The 22,701-nt window shown below is 42.4% G+C and overlaps 1 protein-coding gene across 4 annotated transcripts in view; it reads right to left on the minus strand.

Moving 5' to 3' along the window:
- The window catches only part of LOC119857604 (V-type proton ATPase subunit S1-like), an 86,975-nt gene extending 64,485 nt beyond the window's left edge, over positions 1-22,490 (minus strand). For 2 of the 4 annotated variants that reach the window (XM_043495833.1, XM_043495840.1), the window contains exons 1-4: positions 22,173-22,278; positions 18,634-18,684; positions 17,624-17,717; positions 562-688 (exon numbers count right to left, since the gene is read on the minus strand). In XM_043495833.1, the coding sequence (XP_043351768.1) occupies positions 562-656 (95 nt within the window). In that variant the 5' untranslated portion in view covers positions 657-688; positions 17,624-17,717; positions 18,634-18,684; positions 22,173-22,278. Of the gene's footprint in view, positions 1-561; positions 689-17,623; positions 17,718-18,633; positions 18,685-22,172 lie in introns of all 4 variants that reach the window. The other 2 variants (XM_043495838.1, XM_038406770.2) reach the window with 2 other exon arrangements.
- Positions 22,491-22,701: the final 211 nt, after the last annotated feature.

Consider the following 22,701-nt stretch of genomic DNA (forward strand, 5'->3'; position numbering starts at 1 on the left):
GTTCTACTAACCATCTGACATAATGCATACTGTAACATATGTTTTTACATGCAAAAAAAGCTACATTAAAAACATTAAGGTGCAAAATCAGGCACTCAAAAGTCAGGAAATACCAGAATTACGATTGCTGGTATAACTTTAATTCAACCTCCTTGTATGTATGCATTATGATATAGTCTTTATATCTTCTTCTTAGCATATGCAAAACATGCCTCTGTTGGCACATGACCAGGATTTATCACTGAATTTGGTCCACTGGTTGGATCATTAGCTTTCTTGATTCAGGCCGGGTACTGACAGGGAGTGCAATGTGAATGCTGATCCATGCCCTACTTTAATTATATAGAATCATAGGACTGGAGGGAACCTCAAGATGTCTAGTCCAGTCCTCTGCATTCAACACAGAACTAAGTATTATAGACCATAGCGTCTCATATATTGTACATTGGATCAAAGTCTCAGGAAGGGCAGAGTAGACATGATTATATGATCACACACACACACACAATTTGTTCTGGTACAGCAACTGCATAAAGACTGCTAGATGTTTTAATTTCTCACCTGTGAGTTGACCAGAGCAGCATAGGTACATGGTCCACAGACAGAGCCAATTGGAGCAGCACAGCGAGGGAGTAGAACAGCCGGACTAGGGCCATGATCCCCCTTGGGTTAGTATATGACTGACTAGCTGCAAAGAAAAAAACTGAACATAAAATGAAGGAAGCTGGATTTCTCAGTTTAATCTGCAGTATCTGGATACAACTAGGAAACTGGTTGGGGCTGTTTTATGTCAACAATATAAACATTCAAAACATCCATTTCATTAAGTCAAACAACAGTGCTAGAATTTTTGAATAACTTTCAGTGAGGCAGTGCAAATGGCCCATGAACTGTATATGGCTTGAATTTATACACAGACCTCTTAACAAATCGTTCTGCAGTACAGTGCTCATGAGGCTCAAATTTATTCCAGACCCACTGATTTCTCACTCACTATTACTGTAATTTATTGACAACTGAATTATTAAATCCTGAAATGGAGTTTATAGAAACTTTCTTCATGTTGATGAAAAGAATCCCATATATTTCCATTTTTTCCCCCCTCTACTATTTATTACTGTAAGGGACTGCAGAAGACTTTGTTACGGCCTAGCCAGGGAACTTCCGTTTTCTCGAGCCGAGAGGCTACTGTGGGACATAGATAGCTGCTTCGTTACTGTGTGATAGAGATAGTTTTTGAAGGACACAGCTGCTTTGTTATTGTAGGAGATAGTTCTTGAAGGACACAGCTGCTTTGCATGGCCCTTCGCCAGGTAGTAGAAAGCCCCCCTTTAAGAAGCACCTAACTTTATATTCATGAGCTGTTTTTTGTGGAATGCTTATTAATGCTGATTGTCTGCCCCTCCGTCGGACTCCGTCCCAGGCAGAGCTCCGGTGTGCTGGGTTCCCCGCCTCCATGACTGCAACGCTTGGAGTCCCCGTTGCAGGTGGGTCACTAACCTTCAATAAAGCCAACAACTCACAGCTGTGTGTAAGCCTCGTTTTTCCTCAGAGTACTCCTGCCAGGCCTGTGGTGCTTCGAGCACCATGGCCCAGAACAATTACCACGTCCAAAAGTTTTACACTGATTGTAGAAGTTGGTGTCACACATGGGTGTTGGCAGGTTTGAAAGCTGCAGTATATGTGGACATTTAGAAAGGAGAAAGAGAGTAAGAAAGTGATGAGATTGGAACTTAACAAAAACGTGGAATTCATAGATTCATAGATACTAAGGTCAGAAGGGACCACTATGATCATCTAGTCCGACCTCCTGCACAGCGCAGGCCACAGAATGTCACCCACCACTCCTATGAAAAACCTCACCCATGTCTGAGCTATTGAAGTCCTCAAATCATGGTTCAAAACTTCGAGCAGAGAAGCCTCCCTCCAGTCAACCATGCCCCATGCTACAGAGGAAGGCAAAAAAACCTCCAGGGCCTCTCCAATCTGCCCTGGAGGAAAACTCCCTCCCGACCCCAAACATGGCAATCAGCCAAACCCTGAGCACCTGGGCAAGATTCACCAGCCAGATACCCAGGAAAGAGTTTTCTATAGTAAATCAGATCCCATCCATCTAATATCCCATCTCAGGGGATTTGGCCTATTTACCCTGAATATTTAAAGATCAATTACTTACCAAAATCCCATTATCCCATCATACCATCTCCTCCATAAACTTATCGAGTAGAATCTTAAAACCAGATAGATCTTTTGCCCCCACTGCTTCCCTTGGAAGGTTATTCCAAAACTTCACTCCTCTGATGCTTAAAAACCTTCGTCTGATTTCAAGTCTAAACTTCCTGGTGGCCAGTTTATACCCATTTGTTCTTGTGTCCACATTGGTGCTGAGCTGAAATAATTCCTCTCCCTCTCCTGTATTTATCCCTCTGATATATTTATAGAGAGCAATCATATCTCCCCTCAACCTTCTTTTAGTTAGGCTAAACAAGCCAAGCTCCTTAAGTCTCCTTTCATAAGACAAGTTTTCCATTCCTCGGATCATCCTAGTAGCCCTTCTCTGTACCTGCTCGTTTGAATTCATCCTTTTTAAACATGGGAGACCAGAACTGCACACAGTATTCTAGGTGAGGTCTCACCAGTGCCTTGTATAACGGTACTAAAACCTCCTTATCCCTACTGGAAATGCCTCTCCTGATGCATCCCAAAACCGCATTAGCTTTTTTTACAGCCATATCACATTGGCAGCTCATAGTCATCCTATGATCAACCAATACTCCAAGGTCCTTCTCCTCTTCCGTTACTTCTAATTGATGCGTCCCCAGCTTATAACTAAAATTCTTGTTATTAATCCCTAAATGCATAACCTTACACTTCTCACTATTAAATTTCATCCTATTACTATTACTCCAGTTTACAAGGTCATCCAGATCCTCCTGTATAATATCCTGATCCTTCTCCGAATTGGCAATACCTCCCAGCTTTGTATCATCTGCAAACTTTATTAGCACACTCCCACTTTTTGTGCCAAGGTCAGTAACAAAAAGATTAAATAAGATTGGTCCCAAAACTGATTCCTGAGGAACTCCACTGGTAACCTCCCTCCAACCTGACAGTTCGCCTTTCAGTAGGACCCGTTGCAGTCTCCCCTTTAACCAATTCCTTATCCACCTTCTGATGTTCATATTGATCCCCATCTTCTCCAATTTAACTAATAATTCCCCATGTGGCACGGTATCAAATGCCTTACTGAAATCTAGGTAAATTAGATCCACTGCATTTCCTTTATCTAAAAAATCTGTTACTTTTTCAAAAAAGGAGATTAGGTTGTTTTGGCACGATCTACCTTTTGTAAAACCATGTTGTATTTTGTCCCATTTACCATTGACTTCAATGTCCTTCACTAATTTCTCCTTCAAAATTTTTTCCAGGACCTTGCATACTACTGATGTCAAACTAACTGGCCTGTAGTTACCTGGATCACTTTTTTTTCCCTTTCTTAAAAATAGGAACTATATTAGCAATTCTCCAATCATTCGGTACTATTCCTGAGTTTACAGATTCATTAAAAATTCTTGCTAATGGGCTTGCAATTTCAGGTGCCAATTCCTTTAATATTCTTGGATGAAGATTATCTGGGCCCCCCGATTTAGTCCCATTAAGCTGTTTCAGTTTCGCTTCTACCTCTGATATGGTAATATCTACCTCTATATCCTCCTTCCCATTTGTCATGCTACCATTATCCCCAAGATCCTCTTTAGCCTTATTAAAGACTGAGGCAAAGTATTTGTTTAGATATTGGGCCATGCCTAGATTATCTTTAACCTCCGCTCCATCCTCAGTGTTAAGCGGCCCCACTTCTTCCTTCTTAGTTTTCTTCTTATTTATATGGCTATAGAACCTTTTACTATTGGTTTTAATTCCCTTTGCAAGGTCCAACTCTACTCGACTTTTAGCCTCTCTGACTTTATCCCTACATCTTCTGACCTCAATTAGGTAGCTTTCCTTGCTGATCCCTCCCATCTTCCACTCCCTGTATGCTTTCTGCTTCTTCATAATCACCTCTCTAAGATGCTTGCTCATCCAGCTTGGTCTACAACTCCTTCCAATGAATTTTTTCCCCTTTCTTGGGATACAGGCTTCCGATAGCTTCTGCAGTTTTGATTTAAAGTAATCCCAGGCCTCAACTACCTTTAGATCCATAAGTTCTTCAGTCCAATCCACTTCCCTAACTAATTGCCTTAATTTTTGAAAGTCAGCCCTTTTGAAATAAAAAACCCTAGTTGCAGATTTATTTTTGTTAATCCTTCCATTTAGTTTGAACTGAATTAGCTCATGATCACTTGAGCCAAGATTGTCCCCTACAACCATTTCTTCTATGAGGTCCTCGCTACTCACCAAAATTAAATCTAAAATGGCATCCCCTCTAGTCGGTTCAGCAACTACTTGTTGAAGGAATCCATCAGCTATCGCATCTAGGAAAATCTGAGCCCTATTATTATTACTAGCACTGGTCCTCCAGTCTATATCTGGGAAGTTAAAGTCTCCCATGATCACGCAGTTTCCATTAGTATTTACTTTATTAAAAACATTAAAAAGGGCTCTATCCATATCCAAATTAGATCCCGGAGGTCTATAGCACACCCCAAGCACTATCGTAGGAGAGGCTTTACTAGTTTTCTTCCCCAATGTAATTTTTGCCCAGACAGACTCTGTCTTATCCATTGCATCGTTTCTTATTTCTTTACATTCTAACTCATCGTTGATATACAATGCTACTCCACCCCCTTTACCTTTGTTTCTGTCTTTCCTAAACAGCACATACCCTTCAATACCTGTAGTCCAGTCATGACTACTATTCCACCATGTTTCTGTTATCCCTATAATATCTGGTTTCACTTCCTGCACCAGTAGCTCTAGTTCCTCCATTTTGTTTCCTAGACTCCTCGCATTGGTGTACAAACATCTTAATTTTTGCTGTTTGGCCTCGCTCACATTTTGTACCCTATTAGGCACAGTCATTCTACAGCCAGTATAACTTATTAGACTAGTATCCACACCGCCCTCGCTCCTTATATACATTCTCCTACCCATGGCTGTATCCTTTCTTACTTCATCTTCTTCCCTCTCAATGCTAAAATCTGGCGTGGAGATTTTCTGGACATCTCCCATCCATCTCCCCCCAGTTCCTAGTTTAAAGCTCTCTTTATCAGTTGTGCCAGCCTCGATCCTAGAAGTCTATTTCCTTCCCTACTCAGATGAAGTCCATCCCAAGAGAACTGACCTCTGTCCGTGAATGCCTCCCAGTGGCCATACATCCCAAAGCCCTCCTTATAGCACCACTGCCTAAGCCATCTGTTGACAGTCATAATCTTGTCACACCTTTGTTGCCCTTCTCTAGGAACAGGAAGGATCCCGCTGAAGATCACCTGAGCCTCAATTTCCTTAAGCGTCTTCCCCAGCCTAGCATAGTCTCCCTTGATACTTTCCAGCAAGAATCTGGCTGTATCATTTGTTCCCACATGAAGGATAATTAGGGGATTCTTTCCTGCTCCCTTGAGGATCCTTTTCAACCTCAGGTCTACATCCCGTATCTTAGCACCCGGAAGACAGCACACCCTTCTATTCTCTGGATCAGCTCTAGTTACAGGCCTGTCTATTCTTCTCAATAAAGAGTCCCCGATCACATAGACCTGCCTTTTCCTGGTGACAGTGCTATTCTCCAGTCTCTCCCCGTTCCCTCTGGCTGCAAGTTCTTTCCATTCCTATTTTCCCTTATAATCCTCTTCAACCCATCCTGTATCCTCCTGGGGCTCATATTTGGTGTAGTCTCCCTTGACTCTTCCCCTTTTTCTATAGGGCTAGCCTCTCTTCTCTTCTTCCTTACCCTTCCACCTTCAGCCACTACCTGCTGAGCCCCTTCTTCATTTTCCAACTCTGCAAACCTGTTCCTAAGCTCTATTTCTCCTGCACTAGCCTGTCTTTTCCTCTGCCTGGTTCTTTTAGTCACATGCTTCCACTGACCACTTTCCTCACCCAGTCTCCCCTCAAAATTCCCCAGCCCTGCTTCCATCTGTGAGTTTGAGCTTTTCCCTTCAGATACCTCATATCTTTGCTCCATCATCTGCTCAAACCCCTTCTTAAACTCAACGAGACTTTCCACCTGCATCTCCAAACCTCAGATCTTTTCCTCCATCAGCTCTATCAGATGGCATTTCATGCAGAAAAAACTCTTACCAGGTCCCCCCTCCAGGATCATGTACATACCACAGCTTCCACATCCAGTCATCCTCAATGTGTCTTTCACTACAGGAGTCATTCATAGAATCATAGAATCATAGAATATCAGGGTTGGAAGGGACCCCAGAAGGTCATCTAGTCCAACCCCCTGCTCAAAGCAGGACCAAGTCCCAGTTAAATCATCCTAGCCAGGGCTTTGTCAAGCCTGACCTTAAAAACCTCTAAGGAAGGAGATTCTACCACCTCCCTAGGTAACGCATTCCAGTGTTTCACCACCCTCTTAGTGAAAAAGTTTTTCCTAATATCCAATCTAAACCTCCCCCATTGCAACTTGAGACCATTACTCCTCGTTCTGTCATCTGCTACCATTGAGAACAGTCTAGAGCCATCCTCTTTGAAACCCCCTTTCAGGTAGTTGAAAGCAGCTATCAAATCCCCCCTCATTCTTCTCTTCTGCAGACTAAACAATCCCAGCTCCCTCAGCCTCTCCTCGTAAGTCATGTGCTCTAGACCCCTAATCATTTTTGTTGCCCTTCGCTGTACTCTTTCCAATTTATCCACATCCTTCTTGTAGTGTGGGGCCCAAAACTGGACACAGTACTCCAGATGAGGCCTCACCAGTGTCGAATAGAGGGGAACGATCACGTCCCTCGATCTGCTCGCTATGCCCCTACTTATACATCCCAAAATGCCATTGGCCTTCTTGGCAACAAGGGCACACTGCTGACTCATATCCAGCTTCTCGTCCACTGTCACCCCTAGGTCCTTTTCCGCAGAACTGCTGCCGAGCCATTCGGTCCCTAGTCTGTAGCGGTGCATTGGATTCTTCCATCCTAAGTGCAGGACCCTGCACTTATCCTTATTGAACCTCATTAGATTTCTTTTGGCCCAATCCTCCAATTTGTCTAGGTCCTTCTGTATCCTATCCCTCCCCTCCAGCGTATCTACCACTCCTCCCAGTTTAGTATCATCCGCAAATTTGCTGAGAGTGCAATCCACACCATCCTCCAGATCATTTATGAAGATATTGAACAAAACGGGCCCCAGGACCGACCCCTGGGGCACTCCACTTGACACCGGCTGCCAACTAGACATGGAGCCATTGATCACTACCCGTTGAGCCCGACAATCTAGCCAGCTTTCTACCCACCTTATAGTGCATTCATCCAGCCCATACTTCCTTAACTTGCTGACAAGAATGCTGTGGGAGACCGTGTCAAAAGCTTTGCTAAAGTCAAGAAACAATACATCCACTGCTTTCCCTTCATCCACAGAACCAGTAATCTCATCATAAAAGGCGATTAGATTAGTCAGGCATGACCTTCCCTTGGTGAATCCATGCTGACTGTTCCTGATCACTTTCCTCTCCTCTAAGTGCTTCAGGATTGATTCTTTGAGGACCTGCTCCATGATTTCCCACATTCCCACAGCTGCCTCCGTATCTGTCACTGCCTTCCCACCTAAGTCCTGTTAATCTGGGAAACACAAGTCACACCAAAAAGACCACCCCCTCCAGCAAAAGCAAACCCCAAACAAGCACCACAATACAAACTCCCACTCAAACTCCCCTGTTTGCAAGCTCCTGTGCTGCTGCTGCTGCTGCCTGACTGGCTGGCTACCTTTATAGGGCCCCTAGTCAGAAGCCCCACCCCCTAGGCAGGGCTCAGCTGCTCTCTCAGCACAAAACCCCATTGTTTAATTATCCTTTACTGGGGAAGATGCTGACCCATGAATCAAAAAATAGTCAAATGAAATTACAATGTTCTCAAACCTGGTGTAACTTAAATACCTTAAAAACCAAATAGAAGATTAGAATGGTTATAGGAATTTCTTCTATCCCATCATCACAAGCCTCTGGTTTCTTTCTTTTTTAAATGCTGCCCCTGCCCCCTTCAATGACAGAACTGCAGCCAAGTCATGCTTCTGTATTTGAGAGTCACCTTGTTAGTTAGTATCATGTGCACTATAGGCATGCATGGGACTTTCCAATCAGAATAAAAGATGTAGTCCCAGCCTTTAGCGGGTTATGAACGCAGTTATGTCAAGGACCCAACAGAAAATGACAACAGACCATGGAGAGCAGCAATGGGGAAAGGGCAGGGGACAAGTTATCAGTAAATGCAAGAAGGAGGGCAATTTTTGCCATGCAGAGCAGATCATGCGGCGGGGTAGTTGTGAAAACACCTTCTGAGTTATTTTGGTGATTTAAACATTCTAATATTCACTTTAACAATTTGAAATTCTGGATTTGGTGGATTATTGATGAAAGGCTTCCAAGAAGAAGAGGACTGAATGGAAAGCAGGTTGGAGGGAGAAAGAAGCAGGAGGAGTAATAGGCCCCAAGCATAAGAAACAGCACAAAGAAGGTGGGAGAGCGATTCTGGGGCAAACTATTAGGAAGAGGCAGGGAAGCTTGAGAGAAGTGAAGTGAAGTGAAGTGAATAAAGGTCGGTCAGAATGTGAGCTGAAGTTGTACAGAGGTAAGCCCCGGTGTCTTGAATTCATGTGGCTCACTCGATTTAGTGTACTGTTTATTGTTGCACAGTTTATGTATAATGTAACACAATTTATTCATATGCTAATGTAAAATCAGGTGTGATACAAGAGGAAAAAAAACAGCAATCCTCCTCTTTTCTTACACTTTATGCCCTCTTACTTTGGTCTTTTATGCCTTTACCAGCCCCCACCCCCACCCTGGGTCAAGGCAGCTTTTACCACCTTCCATTTCCTGACATGCTGGGTTGGCTGTGAATTATAACAACAGAACAGTGCAGATCAGTGTAAGACAGAGCAAGTGAGCCAATGCAAGACTAAATGGGAGAGAAGGAAGAACTGGAGCCTCCAGAGAAGAATTTAGTACAAGCTCAAGAAGTTCAGTAAGAGCAAGCGAAGTACTCAGTCGGCTCTAGGAATGGACAACCTCTTGTTGGTTATGACTAGGCTGAGCAAATAATGTATTTTTTGGTTCATTGGGCCAAACTGAAATATCTGAAAATATTCCAGTTTGATTTGAACCACAATCTATTTTTCTTGAAACAAAAACTTGAAAAAATCTCCTTTCAAGGCAATTCAATGTTTTGAGTCAACTGAAAACAATTTTTTTTTTACTTTTTGTATTGATTCAGACATTTTGAATGTTTTTCACTCTTTTTTTAATTAGCCAGATGTCAACTTGAAATGATATTCTGAAAGTTGAAATAAAATATTTTGACTTTTTATGAACAAAACTGTTGCAATGAAATGTTTTGATTTTTTTAAAAGATTTCCCCCTCTTCTCTCCAACTGAAACCTTTTGCCTCATTCACCATGAATTTGATTAATAGGATTAGGGTCCTGAAAAATGCTTTTTTTAATTAAAACACTATTTTTCAAACAAACAAACAAACAAACAAACCAACCAACCACTCAGCTCTCAAGCACTCATCATTGGCCTAAATAGCTATGACTTTGATTTGCCCACGGCAGGTCTAGAATGTTCCTGGATTGTGCATGCATGTGCCTACTGCCCAAAAAGCTACTGAAATCTAAAAAAAATGGCCTAGATTACACCTAGTCTGCAGCTAGAGCACAAGAAGAAAGGCAGAAAGACTTATAATCAGAGAATACATGATGGGGTGATGTTAAGGGTACAAAATGTTATTGCTAAGAGTTCAGGATGTTATCTTTGGGATCTACTTAGAGTCCTTTATTGTTGCAGGTGAAATGCAAGAAGAATAGGCAGAATTCTTTCAATTTTAGCAGTACGTGCCAAATGTCCTGAGAGGTCAGTCCAAGAGGAACAGTCAGCATATTATTACATTGCAGCTTCTTGGATTCTATCACACCCATTCCTTCTTGGATTGGAAGCTCATGCTCAGATGTGACACCATTGGTTTTCACTGTGTAGGCAACAAACTCTTTGCAAAACTGCATAACAGGAAAAAAAATAAAAGAAAATGTCATGTACCTAGACCCCTTTTTATCTGTGTATCGAAAGCTAGCTCCACATCAGAGCAGCACTCAGCAATCTGAAAAGGGCTGGACTTTTGCAAGCTAGGCAGAACAATAATAAATGTAAACAAATAATGCGTTGAATTCCCATCTTAACCTACAAGTCAGAGTTTCTGTGATGAGTCCTTACGCCAAACAGCAGAGAGAGAAGAAATCATTGAGATAAGGTGTAAAGGCACTTAGGCTTGCTGCCTAAAACATTTCTGATCTGGGTGGGTCATAAAAGGAAAGGAGAAACTAGTACAATGGAGGGAATCATAGGGGATTTCCCCAACAGAAACTGGGGAGTGAGAGTTTGCACAAAAGATGACTTACTAAGACTGAACTACAATGTGAGGATTGCTCATTGGTTCATTTATCTGGCTATAAGGTGCACAGATAGCATCAATCTAGACATCTAGACTCCTATCTAATAAGAAAATGTATATTTTACTGCTATATTTTCCCTGGATACTTCCTGATTTGCATATAAACTAAACCCCATATTTAGACACCTCTGAACATTGGGGTGTTTGAAATTCAGCACGAATTCCAAATTTTGTGACTCAGACTAATCTGTTTTTAAGTGTTATTACAGTTTTATAATGAAGAAAGAGGACAAAATGTTACCCTCGTCAGCTCTCTAGCTACAATTAGTTTATTACATGAAAAGAATATAAAGGCTCATTTCCCAAGACCATATTTAATTTCTGCTCATGGATCCACACCCACCCATTTCCCCAGATTTATTTTTCAATCCTGTGCAGAGTCTGTAACCCACCTATCTCAACCTGTCAAAGCTCAAACGGAGAACACAACAAAAATAGTAATCAAGGTAGACTGAAGTGATGTGGGCTTAATTTCTTTTGCATGTAAATCCTTCTTTTTAAAAACACCCATCTACTTAATAATTCTCCATTCCTGATGTACATAATTATGAATAGAAAAAGTGTGAATGCCAGATTTGTGTGGGATGAAGTTAAATTTAGAACCCTCCGTTAGGAAGAGAGGGATGTCTTTTGTAAAGAAGGACAATTTATGGGTACGATAAGCTAACATTTGTGAACAGAATGTCTATAGTCAGGGAAAAAAAGACTGTCATCAATTATGTGTGAATATGACCCAAGAAACAGATTCAGAAGCTGACATATCAATGGTGGCACTGCATATTAAGAGATCCATCAGCAACCTGGGATAATGAAAGCAGATGTGTTCATTCTGGGCTTTGGTTTTAAAAAATGAGTAAGAGATTGCAATTCTTATTCCAGCTGTTACTGTATTTCTCTTTGAAGAAAGTGTCTGCTGGGCACCAAATGTTGGTTACCAATAACTTTGCTACCATCAACTATTTAATCTGTATTCCTATTTTATCATTGTATTTACAACTACCTTTTGGCACAAGCTGGGAATGCGTGTTTCCTTAATTAGGACTCAGCCTGTGGGAGGCAGGGAAAAAGGTTACTTGGAGACCCTTTGTTCCTCATCCTCTTAGATGTAATTGGAGGGTAATGAAGAGGTAAATCTCTGTAAGAGCACACAACCTTCTGTTGCAAAGAGGGAGAGTCAGAAAGCATAGACTCCTTGCCAAGTTAACTGATCATCCACTTAAGCATGTAGGAGGAAAATTGGAGCGTTTCCCTTTGGAAGTGGATTGATCTGTGGTGCTTGGTGGTGGGAGGAGGGGTATTACTATCAAAGAAGCCCTGTCTGGAGAGAAAGATTCACCTTGCTGAGCCCCAGGTGCTGAAGAGGACTGACCCACTGTTGTGGAGGGGCTCTGGTGGGAGGGAGATAGAGAGGGATGGGAACAAAGGCCCCTACATGCCATCCAGATTCTGAGCCCCTTCCCATGTCAAAATAAGCACCTGTGGGCTGGAAGCAATTGCGGCAGACCCTGGGGTTCATGGTTAAAGTCCTCCTTAAAAACCTCATTTTATTTTCTGAAACTCCTTCTAAAGCAGATCGGGAAGTTTTAATCATATGTGTGTTAAACCTATATCTCTTCTCAAGGGAGACAAATTTATCAATCTGTTTTGCTTTCTTGAACATTTCTTTTTTATCTGGGCTCTGAGGTAAGGCGAACCCATCCAGTGTAAGGGTTACATTCATCTCACAAACATCTTGGGCACCTTGGGCTCCTGGAGCTGCCAGAGCTCCTTTTAACCTCCATTTAAGAGTATCCTTCTCTACCAACACCTCATTCTCTTCCTTCATCCTTCTATTCTGCAATTTTTCTATCCCTCTGAAATCCTCAGCCACTTTATCCATTTCTAGCCATCATCTGTCTAAGTCTTGCTCCAAACCATGATGGGGTACACTCACTCTGCACTGGACAGGGAAGTGTTAACTCCTCACTCTGGGCTGAGGACAGCTCACCCCCACATACCTACTGGGCATGCTCAAGGTGTAGCACCAGTATAAAAGAAAGCAGCCCAGCTCAATCTAGGCTGGCCATTGAAGAGGAAGGATGTCTCTTACAGGCACCTGCCTTAGAGCTGCAGCAGCCCCTGAAAGCAGAACCTAGAGACACTGAGACCCCGGCAGATGCCCCACTGCCTACAAGCACCCCAGGGACTTCAGAGCCAGGGGGACCAGCCCAGGCAGAGGAACCCCAAAGTCACTCATTCCATGGATACAGGAGTTGTGGTAGGAAGCAACCCAGGGGAGGGACTAGCCATAGTCCCAGAATAGTTGGTGAGTTGTGGTCGGATCCCTGCTGACAACCTCACTCGCTGCTGCCAGAGCCCTGGGGTGGGACCCAGTGGATTAGGGAGGGCCTGGGTACCCCTACTCTGGCCACCATGCCATCCCCCAGGTGGTAGCCCATCCCTTTTCTGGCTGCTAGGCCTCACTGCCCTGAGAGCCAGGGTATGCTATTGAATCTAGCCACTAGGCCACATAGCTAAAAGCCACTCGATGGACTTAAGCCTTTAGGCCTCACTTCCTAAAGGCAGAGGGTAGCTTGAGGGAGGGAGTGCCCTCATCCTGCAGTGGGCGGTGTCCCTCTACCCCATCACACAAATCTTTAACTTTTTCCTTTTCAAAGTTTGTCTCTTTCCAGGATGGAATCACAGGCAATATACGAGGAAGCATTTTCTTGCAATATTGTGCCTGCCACCAGGTCCTCACTGTGCTGGCTGTGGGTCTCTTGCAACTGATTGTCATCTTATCTTCCCCATTTTGATTGATCAAATGACCCTCTCTCTAGATAGATGGCAAAGATAGTGGAGCAAATAACTAAGGAATCAATATGCCAACACTTGGAAGATAAAAAGGTGATAAGCAATAGTCAGCATAGATTTGTCAAGAACAAATAATGTCAAACGAACCTAATAGCTTTCTTTGACAGGGTAACAAGCCTTGTGTATACAGGGGAAGAGGTAGACATGGTATATCTTGACCTTAGTAAAACTTTTGATACTGTCTCGCATGACCTTCTCATAAACAAATTAGGGCAATAAAACTTAGATGGAGCTACTCTAAGGTGGGTGCATAACTGGTTGGAAAAGTGTTCCCAGAGAGTAGTCATAGTGCTTCACAGTCAAGCTGGAAGGGCACATCAAGTGGGGTCTGATTGGGATTAGTTCTGGGTCCAATTCTGTTCAATATCTTTATCAATGATTTAGATAATGATAGAGTTCATTTATAAAGTTTGCACATGATACTAAGCTGGGAGACATGGAGGATAGAACTCCAAGTGCTGTGGAGGATAGGACTGAAATTCAAAATTATCTGGAGAAATCATCTAAAGTAAATAGGATAAAAGTCAATAAGGACAAATGCAAAGTACTCCACTTAGGAAGGAACAATCAGTTGCTCACTTACAAAATGGGAAATGACTGCCTAGGAAGGAGTATTGCAGAAAGATCTGGAGGTGATATTGGATCACAAGTTGAATATGAGTTAACAGTGTAACAGTATTGTGCGCAAAAAAAAAAAAAGAAACATCATTCTGGGAGGTATTAGCAGGAATGTTTCAGAGTAGCAGCCGTGTTAGTCTGTATTCGCAAAAAGAAAAGGAGTACTTGTGGCACCTTAGAGACTAACAAATTTATTAGAGCATAAGCTTTCGTGAGCATGTTGTAAGCAAGACACAAGAAGTAACTCTTCTGCTCTACTCCATGCTGATTTGGCCTCAACTGGAGTATTGTGCCCAGTTCTGGGTGCCACATGTCAGGAAAGATCATAGAATCATAGAATATCAGGGTTGGAAGGGACCCCAGAAGGTCATCTAGTCCAACCCCCTGCTCAAAGCAGGACCAAGTCCCAGTTAAATCATCCTAGCCAGGGCTTTGTCAAGCCTGACCTTAAAAACCTCTAAGGAAGGAGATTCTACCACCTCCCTAGGTAACGCATTCCAGTGTTTCACCACCCTCTTAGTGAAAAAGTTTTTCCTAATATCCAATCTAAACCTCCCCCATTGCAACTTGAGACCATTACTCCTCGTTCTGTCATCTGCTACCATTGAGAACAGTCTAGAGCCATCCTCTTTGAAACCCCCTTTCAGGTAGTTGAAAGCAGCTATCAAATCCCCCCTCATTCTTCTCTTCTGCAGACTAAACAATCCCAGCTCCCTCAGCCTCTCCTCATAAGTCATGTGCTCTAGACCCCTAATCATTTTTGTTGCCCTTCGCTGTACTCTTTCCAATTTATCCACATCCTTCTTGTAGTGTGGGGCCCAAAACTGGACACAGTACTCCAGATGAGGCCTCACCAGTGTCGAATAGAGGGGAACGATCACGTCCCTCGATCTGCTCGCTATGCCCCTACTTATACATCCCAAAATGCCATTGGCCTTCTTGGCAACAAGGGCACACTGCTGACTCATATCCAGCTTCTCGTCCACTGTCACCCCTAGGTCCTTTTCCGCAGAACTGCTGCCGAGCCATTCGGTCCCTAGTCTGTAGCGGTGCATTGGATTCTTCCATCCTAAGTGCAGGACCCTGCACTTATCCTTATTGAACCTCATTAGATTTCTTTTGGCCCAATCCTCCAATTTGTCTAGGTCCTTCTGTATCCTATCCCTCCCCTCCAGCGTATCTACCACTCCTCCCAGTTTAGTATCATCCGCAAATTTGCGGAGAGTGCAATCCACACCATCCTCCAGATCATTTATGAAGATATTGAACAAACGGGCCCCAGGACCGACCCCTGGGGCACTCCACTTGACACCGGCTGCCAACTAGACATGGAGCCATTGATCACTACCCGTTGAGCCCGACAATCTAGCCAGCTTTCTACCCACCTTATAGTGCATTCATCCAGCCCATACTTCCTTAACTTGCTGACAAGAATGCTGTGGGAGACCGTGTCAAAAGCTTTGCTAAAGTCAAGAAACAATACATCCACTGCTTTCCCTTCATCCACAGAACCAGTAATCTCATCATAAAAGGCGATTAGATTAGTCAGGCATGACCTTCCCTTGGTGAATCCATGCTGACTGTTCCTGATCACTTTCCTCTCCTCTAAGTGCTTCAGGATTGATTCTTTGAGGACCTGCTCCATGATTTTTCCAGGGACTGAGGTGAGGCTGACCGGCCTGTAGTTCCCAGGATCCTCCTTCTTCCCTTTTTTAAAGATGGGCACTACATTAGCCTTTTTCCAGTCATCCGGGACTTCCCCCGTTCGCCACGAGTTTTCAAAGATAATGGCCAAGGGCTCTGCAATCACAGCCGCCAATTCCCTCAGCACTCTCGGATGCAATTCGTCCGGCCCCATGGACTTGTGCACGTCCAGCTTTTCTAAATAGTCCCTAACCACCTCTATCTCTACAGAGGGCTGGCCATCTCTTCCCCGTTTTGTGATGCCCAGCACAGCAGTCTGGGAGCTGACCTTGTTAGTGAAAACAGAGGCAAAAAAAGCATTGAGTACATTAGCTTTTTCCACATCCTCTGTCACTAGCTTGCCTCCCTCATTCAGTAAGGGGCCCACACTTTCCTTGGCTTTCTTCTTGTTGCCAACATACCTGAAGAAACCCTTCTTGTTACTCTTGACATCTCTTGCTAGCTGCAGCTCCAGGTGCGATTTGGCCCTCCTGATATCTTTCCTACATGCCCGAGCAATATTTTTATACTCTTCCCTGGTCATATGTCCAACCTTCCACTTCTTGTAAGCTTCTTTTTTATGTTTAAGATCCGCTAGGATTTCACCATTAAGCCAAGCTGGTCGCCTGCCATATTTACTATTCTTTCGACTCATCGGGATGGTTTGTCCCTGTAACCTCAACAGGGATTCCTTGAAATACAGCCAGCTCTCCTGGACTCCCTTCCCTTTCATGTTAGTCCCCCAGGGGATCCTGGCCATCTGTTCCCTGAGGGAGTCAAAGTCTGCTTTCCTGAAGTCCAGGGTCCGTATCCTGCTGCTTACCTTTCTTCCCTGCGTCAGGATCCTGAACTCAACCAACTCATGGTCACTGCCTCCCAGATTCCCATCCACTTTTGCTTCCCCCACTAATTCTACCCGGTTTGTGAGCAGCAGGTCAAGAAAAGCGCTCCCCCTAGTTGGCTCCCCTAGCACTTGCACCAGGAAATTGTCCCCTACGCTTTCCAAAAACTTCCTGGATTGTCTATGCACCGCTGTATTGCTCTCCCAGCAGATATCAGGAAAATTAAAGTCACCCATGAGAATCAGGGCATGCGATCTAGTAGCTTCCGTGAGTTGCCGGAAGAAAGCCTCATCCACCTCATCCCCCTGGTCCGGTGGTCTATAGCAGACTCCCACCATGACATCACTCTTGTTGCACACACTTCTAAACTTAATCCAGAGACACTCAGGTTTTTCCACAGACAGGTTTTTCCACAGATGTAGACAAATGAGTGAAAATCCAGAGAAGGACAACAAAAATTATTAAAAACCTAGTAAACATGACCTGTGAGGAAAAATTGAAAAAATTGCATTTGTTTAGTTTGGCGAAGAGAAGACTGAGAGTAGATGTAACAGTTTCCAAGTACATAAAAGGTTGTTACAAGGATGAGGAAGAAAAATTGTTCTCCGTAACCCCTGAGGATAGGACAAGAAGCAATGGGCTTAAATTGCAGCAAGGGTGGTTTAGGTTGGACAGCTAGGAAAAATTTCCTAACTGTTAGGGTGGTTAAGCACTGGAATAAATTGCCTAGGGAGGCTGTGGAATCTCCATCATTGGAGATTTTTTTAAGAGCAGGTTAGACAAACACCTGTTGGGGATGGTCTAGATAATACTTAGTTCTGCCATTAGTGCAGGGGACTGGACTAGATGACCTCTTGAGGTCTCTTCCAGTCCTATGATTCTAAATAGCCTGCAAAGGAAGGAAGATATATCTGCTCAATGTTTCAAATGAGTTGGCTGCCCCATAGTTGGGGAAAGGAGTTAATAAACCCTGTCACAATGTGGGTGAAAACCTTTAAGTGGAAGTATAAATTAAAGAAACTTAACACTCACTATTTGATATTTCCAGATGTGGTGACTAGCAGTTTTCTTCCATGTGCAGGAAGCAGATTTTCCTCACAGAAAAGGGGAAGATAGTTTGGCCTCTCTGTAACCCATGAAAGCTTTGCTTCAGATGAAGGCAAAACTGAAAGTTTGAAGCTTTTTATCTTGTAGCTTTACCAAAACCCTTAGTGAATCCTCTACTCCAGACTTCTGTGTCTAGCTTATTTAAATAGTATGCCTGACTGCACTTTTCTACTCCTTCAACAGGAAACTTCACTACCTCACTGTCAGCCTGGGAGTATAGTGATCAGAAGGGAATTTCCTTTTCCCTCTTTCAGCTTGTTAATTCTTTATGAATCTTTCTATTTTAGAGAGATGGGTCAAAAATACCTCTATTCTAAAACACCTGCACACTTTTAAAAAATTTCTCTTCAAGTGACTAACACAGGCATATTGGCCATTTACCAAATTTGGAGAAGTACTAAGGTTTCCACAATCTGAGTGAAATGATTTGTTAATGTTTAATCAAAGTCCCTTTAATTAAGGTTATTTTTACCACCTCATTATTTGATTTGAGAAAAACAATTGTTTTTATGGCTTTTAAGAGCATAAACAACTAAAACCAATTTATTATACTTCTCTAAAGTACTAAATAATATAAGAATCCAATTGAGCTTACAATGTAAACCAAATTAATCAATTCAAGGAGTTAACAGTATGAATTAAAATTGATTAACAAACATTGAGACCCACAATTGATCAAATTATTATATGAGCACAATCACAAAACTACTAAATAAAAATTACTGAATAGTTTACTTAAGTAAACTGCATAGTAATAGAATTATCAGTTTATGCTTTTCCTTGTAGAAAGAATGGGTTAAGGCTGGAATCTTTACATATCTAGGAGAACTTTTAGTGATCTGTGGTAAGATTTGCTTGGAACCTTGGTTAATTGATGCCCAATCATAACATGTACTATGGGCTTATATGCACGTGCTATTATTGGCCCCACATACCTTAAAAAGCTAGGACAAGTCTCTCCTGCTAGGCATCTGTGCCCAGGTGTTCTGTTAGAGAAACCCTTCCCCCCCCCGAATAACTTTTCTTTGTTGGAACTGCTCTTCTCCTTGCTGTGTCTGTAGAGCTTTAGAGTCAGTCAGGGATTGCAGTTTGGTGAACCACACATTTTTCAGCTGAGGTACCATCACACTAGTGGGCATTGTCCTCTAGTTAACTGGCTGGTCTGTGGTGTTTGTCTCCACTCTTCTTGGGACCAGCTCAGGGAAATAGGAGCATCAGCTATCTGATGCTGTGATGACCTCAGGAAGAGCACACTTTTCTTCCTTGTTTACCAACTCTTTTAAGGTTGAAATTCAAGATGATGATGTCCCAAAGGACCTTCCTAGAGATCTAGGTGCAGGGTGTGTGTGTGTGGGGGGAAGAATATACATCCCCTCCAACTTCAGTCTGCTCATGTAATCCACATCTCCTCACATGTGGATTCCTGAACCTACAGACAACCCCCTCTGGAGGAAGTGTTGATAATGTCACTGCCAAGCTGGCTGACCTTGCCACATGGGAAGGGTGATTTTTCATGATTATCAGGCTTATCATCTGGGCCTGTGTTACTCCATCTGTATAAGCAGAAGTAATAAGCACAGGGCTATTAGTAATTACTTAAGTAATGTCAGAAGTGTGGAAAACTCTTTACAAAATGGGTAAGATTCCCTACCCTGAGCATCTTACCAACTGGGCAGAGAATAAATAAAGAACGGGTAATATAAGAAGAGGGTAGGATAGTGAAAGGGCAAGGAAGAGGACTATGATTGTGCACTCGCATGGCAGGCTAGTGCACATGTCTTGAAAGTAACAAAGGTTTGTTTAAATCTGAAAACGGTAATTATTCAGAGCATAAACCTCTCTGAAGTGAATTTAGAGAAGGGTAGAAGAGAGGCATGGCATTTGATGTCAGGGAAGGATTTCTCAGCCTTCAGGGAGACATGAAAAAGACGTGGGGACGGGTTTGGAAAAAAGGACACAGGGTACCAAAACAAGGGACTTCATTGAGCAAGAGAGGTCTGGGGAGAAGGGAGTAGAGGAGGAGGAGGAGGAGGCAAAAAGGAGTTAATATTCAGGGAGGATTGAAAGGCAAGAAATCCTGAGAGATAATCCCAGTTGGATCTTTGACTTTCTCAAGGACATACAGCAAGTCTCTATCTCTGCCTCAGTTTCCTCTTTGGTAAAATGTTGTGAGAATTTAATTAGCTAGCAAGTTAGTTTGTATATTCAAGACAATATATAAATAAATGTTATAAATATTGTTGTATTTCAAGCAACTGTGCTGCAGGTCTTTGACCTAAACAGTTTAAGGTGACAAACTATAAAAGGAACATCCATTATTTCTAAAACTTACTTGAAATGACATCCTGGTTTGAAATGCAGATACAGATCCTCAATACCCCCCACCTCCTTCTTAATCACATAATCTTGGATTAAGTTTAGGGCTTGTCTACATGGTGAGGTAATGTACACTATCCAGGTATTTTCTAAAACACACTAATGTAGTATGCATTACTTGGGCCATGTAGACCATGCTGGTGCACTTACACATAGGAGTTTCAAATCCAAAGATAATTAAGCTAAATGGAATTAAAGCCATTTCAGTTCTGAATGACTGTCTGCACAGGGGGTTAATGCAGTTTAACTAACCCACCTTAAATTCACACCTAGTTAATTAGGATTAATTTTCCTGTGTCTCCAGGTAGACAAGTTCTATATTAGCTATGCCTGTTGGAGCATTCAAGAGTGGGAATAAGTAGAGGCAATTCAATTAACTACTAAATGTTGTGTTTATGCTAGATCATGCATTTATGTGGAATCAAATAAGATACAAAAAGAGCAGTGATCTCTCTCTTGGAGAGCACAATAACTTGAACCTGGCTCATACCCGTTTCAGTCAGCTTTACCTTCCCTTACTGCTATTGGATATGCAAAAGCTCTTTTTTCTTAATATTTGATCAACAGGTTGGTGTTTGTCTCATTTTGATGGCATCTGTGAATTAACTTTAACAGCCAGAACCATACAAACAGCTAACTAGAGAAAAATCCTAAAATAAAAATCCTTTTTATAACATACATATAATTGTAAACAATGTTATAAGACATAAAAAGGTGAAAAGCATTCTTCTTACTATGACAGGTTTCAGAGTAGCAGCCGTGTTAGTCTGTATTCGCAAAAAGAAAAGGAGTACTTGTGGCACCTTAGAGACTAACAAATTTGTTAGTCTCTAAGGTGCCACAAGTACTCCTTTTCTTCTTACTATGGTAATTCTACATTTTAAAATGTTTTCCCATACAATTACTGGAAGACAATGAAAGCAGCAATAAAGAAAAGCTAAAACAATTTGCTCTAAAAGAACAGGCCACATCTAACTAGGTTTGTATACTATGCTTATTGCAGTCCTACCTGAGTGCTTAAATGACACTAGCACATGTTGTTGTATTTCAGATTTATGATGGCTATATTTTGCTCCATCCTAATGTGATTTAATTAGGGTTTCAAATTACCAGCACATTTGTCAGATTTTCTTCATTAATTTCTGTATTGGTGTCTCATGTCCTCCAAAATTCAACCCTCTAAGCACATAGTGGCTCTCAACAGCCATTCTTTAACACTACTGTAGTGAAAGACCGAAGCTTTGACCTTGTACAAATGCAGTCTCCTATCTATGTGAGCTGAAAGGCTAGAAATTTCATTCTCAATGAGTCCATCAGCCAGCCAATGTCCCAGATAACAGTGAAGTATCCAATTCAGTTCAGTTTCAACAGAATTTAGCAATAATTTACAAACATGGGCAGCCTAAACAGATACTACAGAAAACATGGTTAAAAAATCAGAGGTATACAAAAGACCAGGAGGCAAAGCATTAGCACAAATGAGCTTTCTTCCACTGGACCAAAACGCTTGCTTTCTTGTGAATTCTATAATCACCAGATGTAGATGGCACACACAAATTATGAGACCAGCAGCTGAGTCCAGATTTGCCTGAACTAATTCCCTCATGCTCCTTGGGGACCAGATATGAGTTATTTTTTTAATGGCCACTTTTTAAGAAAAATATATTCATTTATCAAAGGATGGAATTGTATCTACAGGATTCATGCTTTCGCTTCTCCTGTACACTGACCCAGTATGAAGTTGTTCAAGATAGGGTAAGTCTGCCTTCTGGCTTTTTACGCAACTTTAGGAAACTCGGCCTGCGTTATGTATCCATGCGTATCACCTCAGACCAGACCTATTTAGACAAACCACCAGGAACAAAGAAACATAGAACAGGTTTACAGTCCAACATCCTCCTCTCTGCTTGCTTGCCTTGTGCTTCAGTCAGTGTTGAAACTTCCTGCTGGAAGGACATAGGGGACTTTGTATAACTCAACCCTCTTACAAATACGTTCGAATTCCCACAATAACTATCCCAACACAAACAAACCAATGTTCTAATTTTCTGTCATTTAAACTCCTCTCAGGGTACTCTTTAAGCCTTTTTGGTCCTACCTGTAAAGAAACGCAGAACAGGATAACAGTCCAGCAGCTTCCTCTCTGCTGGCTTGCTTCGATCTCACAGCTTCAGTCAGTGCTGAAACTTCCTGCTTCGAGAGTAATGCTACTCCTTGGCAAGAACCAGGAAGTTCTTCCCAACATGTCACAGCTTGTAGTCCACAACTTGTACTTCCCATAGCTGCTGCTGAAGGACACTGGACCTTTTACTCTTCAACTTTATTTAAAAAAAAAAGCCTGTTTTCTGGCTCACAGATGCCCGTTCCTGGCATCCAGTCCTGTATTAAGGCCCAAATCCAGCAAAGAACTTAAGTCAACTGGACTACTCATGTGCTTAAAATTATACATGTGCTTAAGTGTTTTGCTGGATTGCAGCCTAGGGGCCAAATCCCATTAAAGTAAATGGAAATACTTTTGTTGACTTTAATAGGCATGGTTAGATCTGCTCTTAAGTCCCTGGTGAATGCACAGTGCAGTTCTAATATTGTTTGCTGCTAAAGATATATTTACTTATTTCAACTTTTAA

The sequence above is a fragment of the Dermochelys coriacea genome, chromosome 1 (genome assembly GCF_009764565.3).
Source record: "Dermochelys coriacea isolate rDerCor1 chromosome 1, rDerCor1.pri.v4, whole genome shotgun sequence".
Lineage (NCBI taxonomy): Eukaryota > Metazoa > Chordata > Testudines > Dermochelyidae > Dermochelys > Dermochelys coriacea.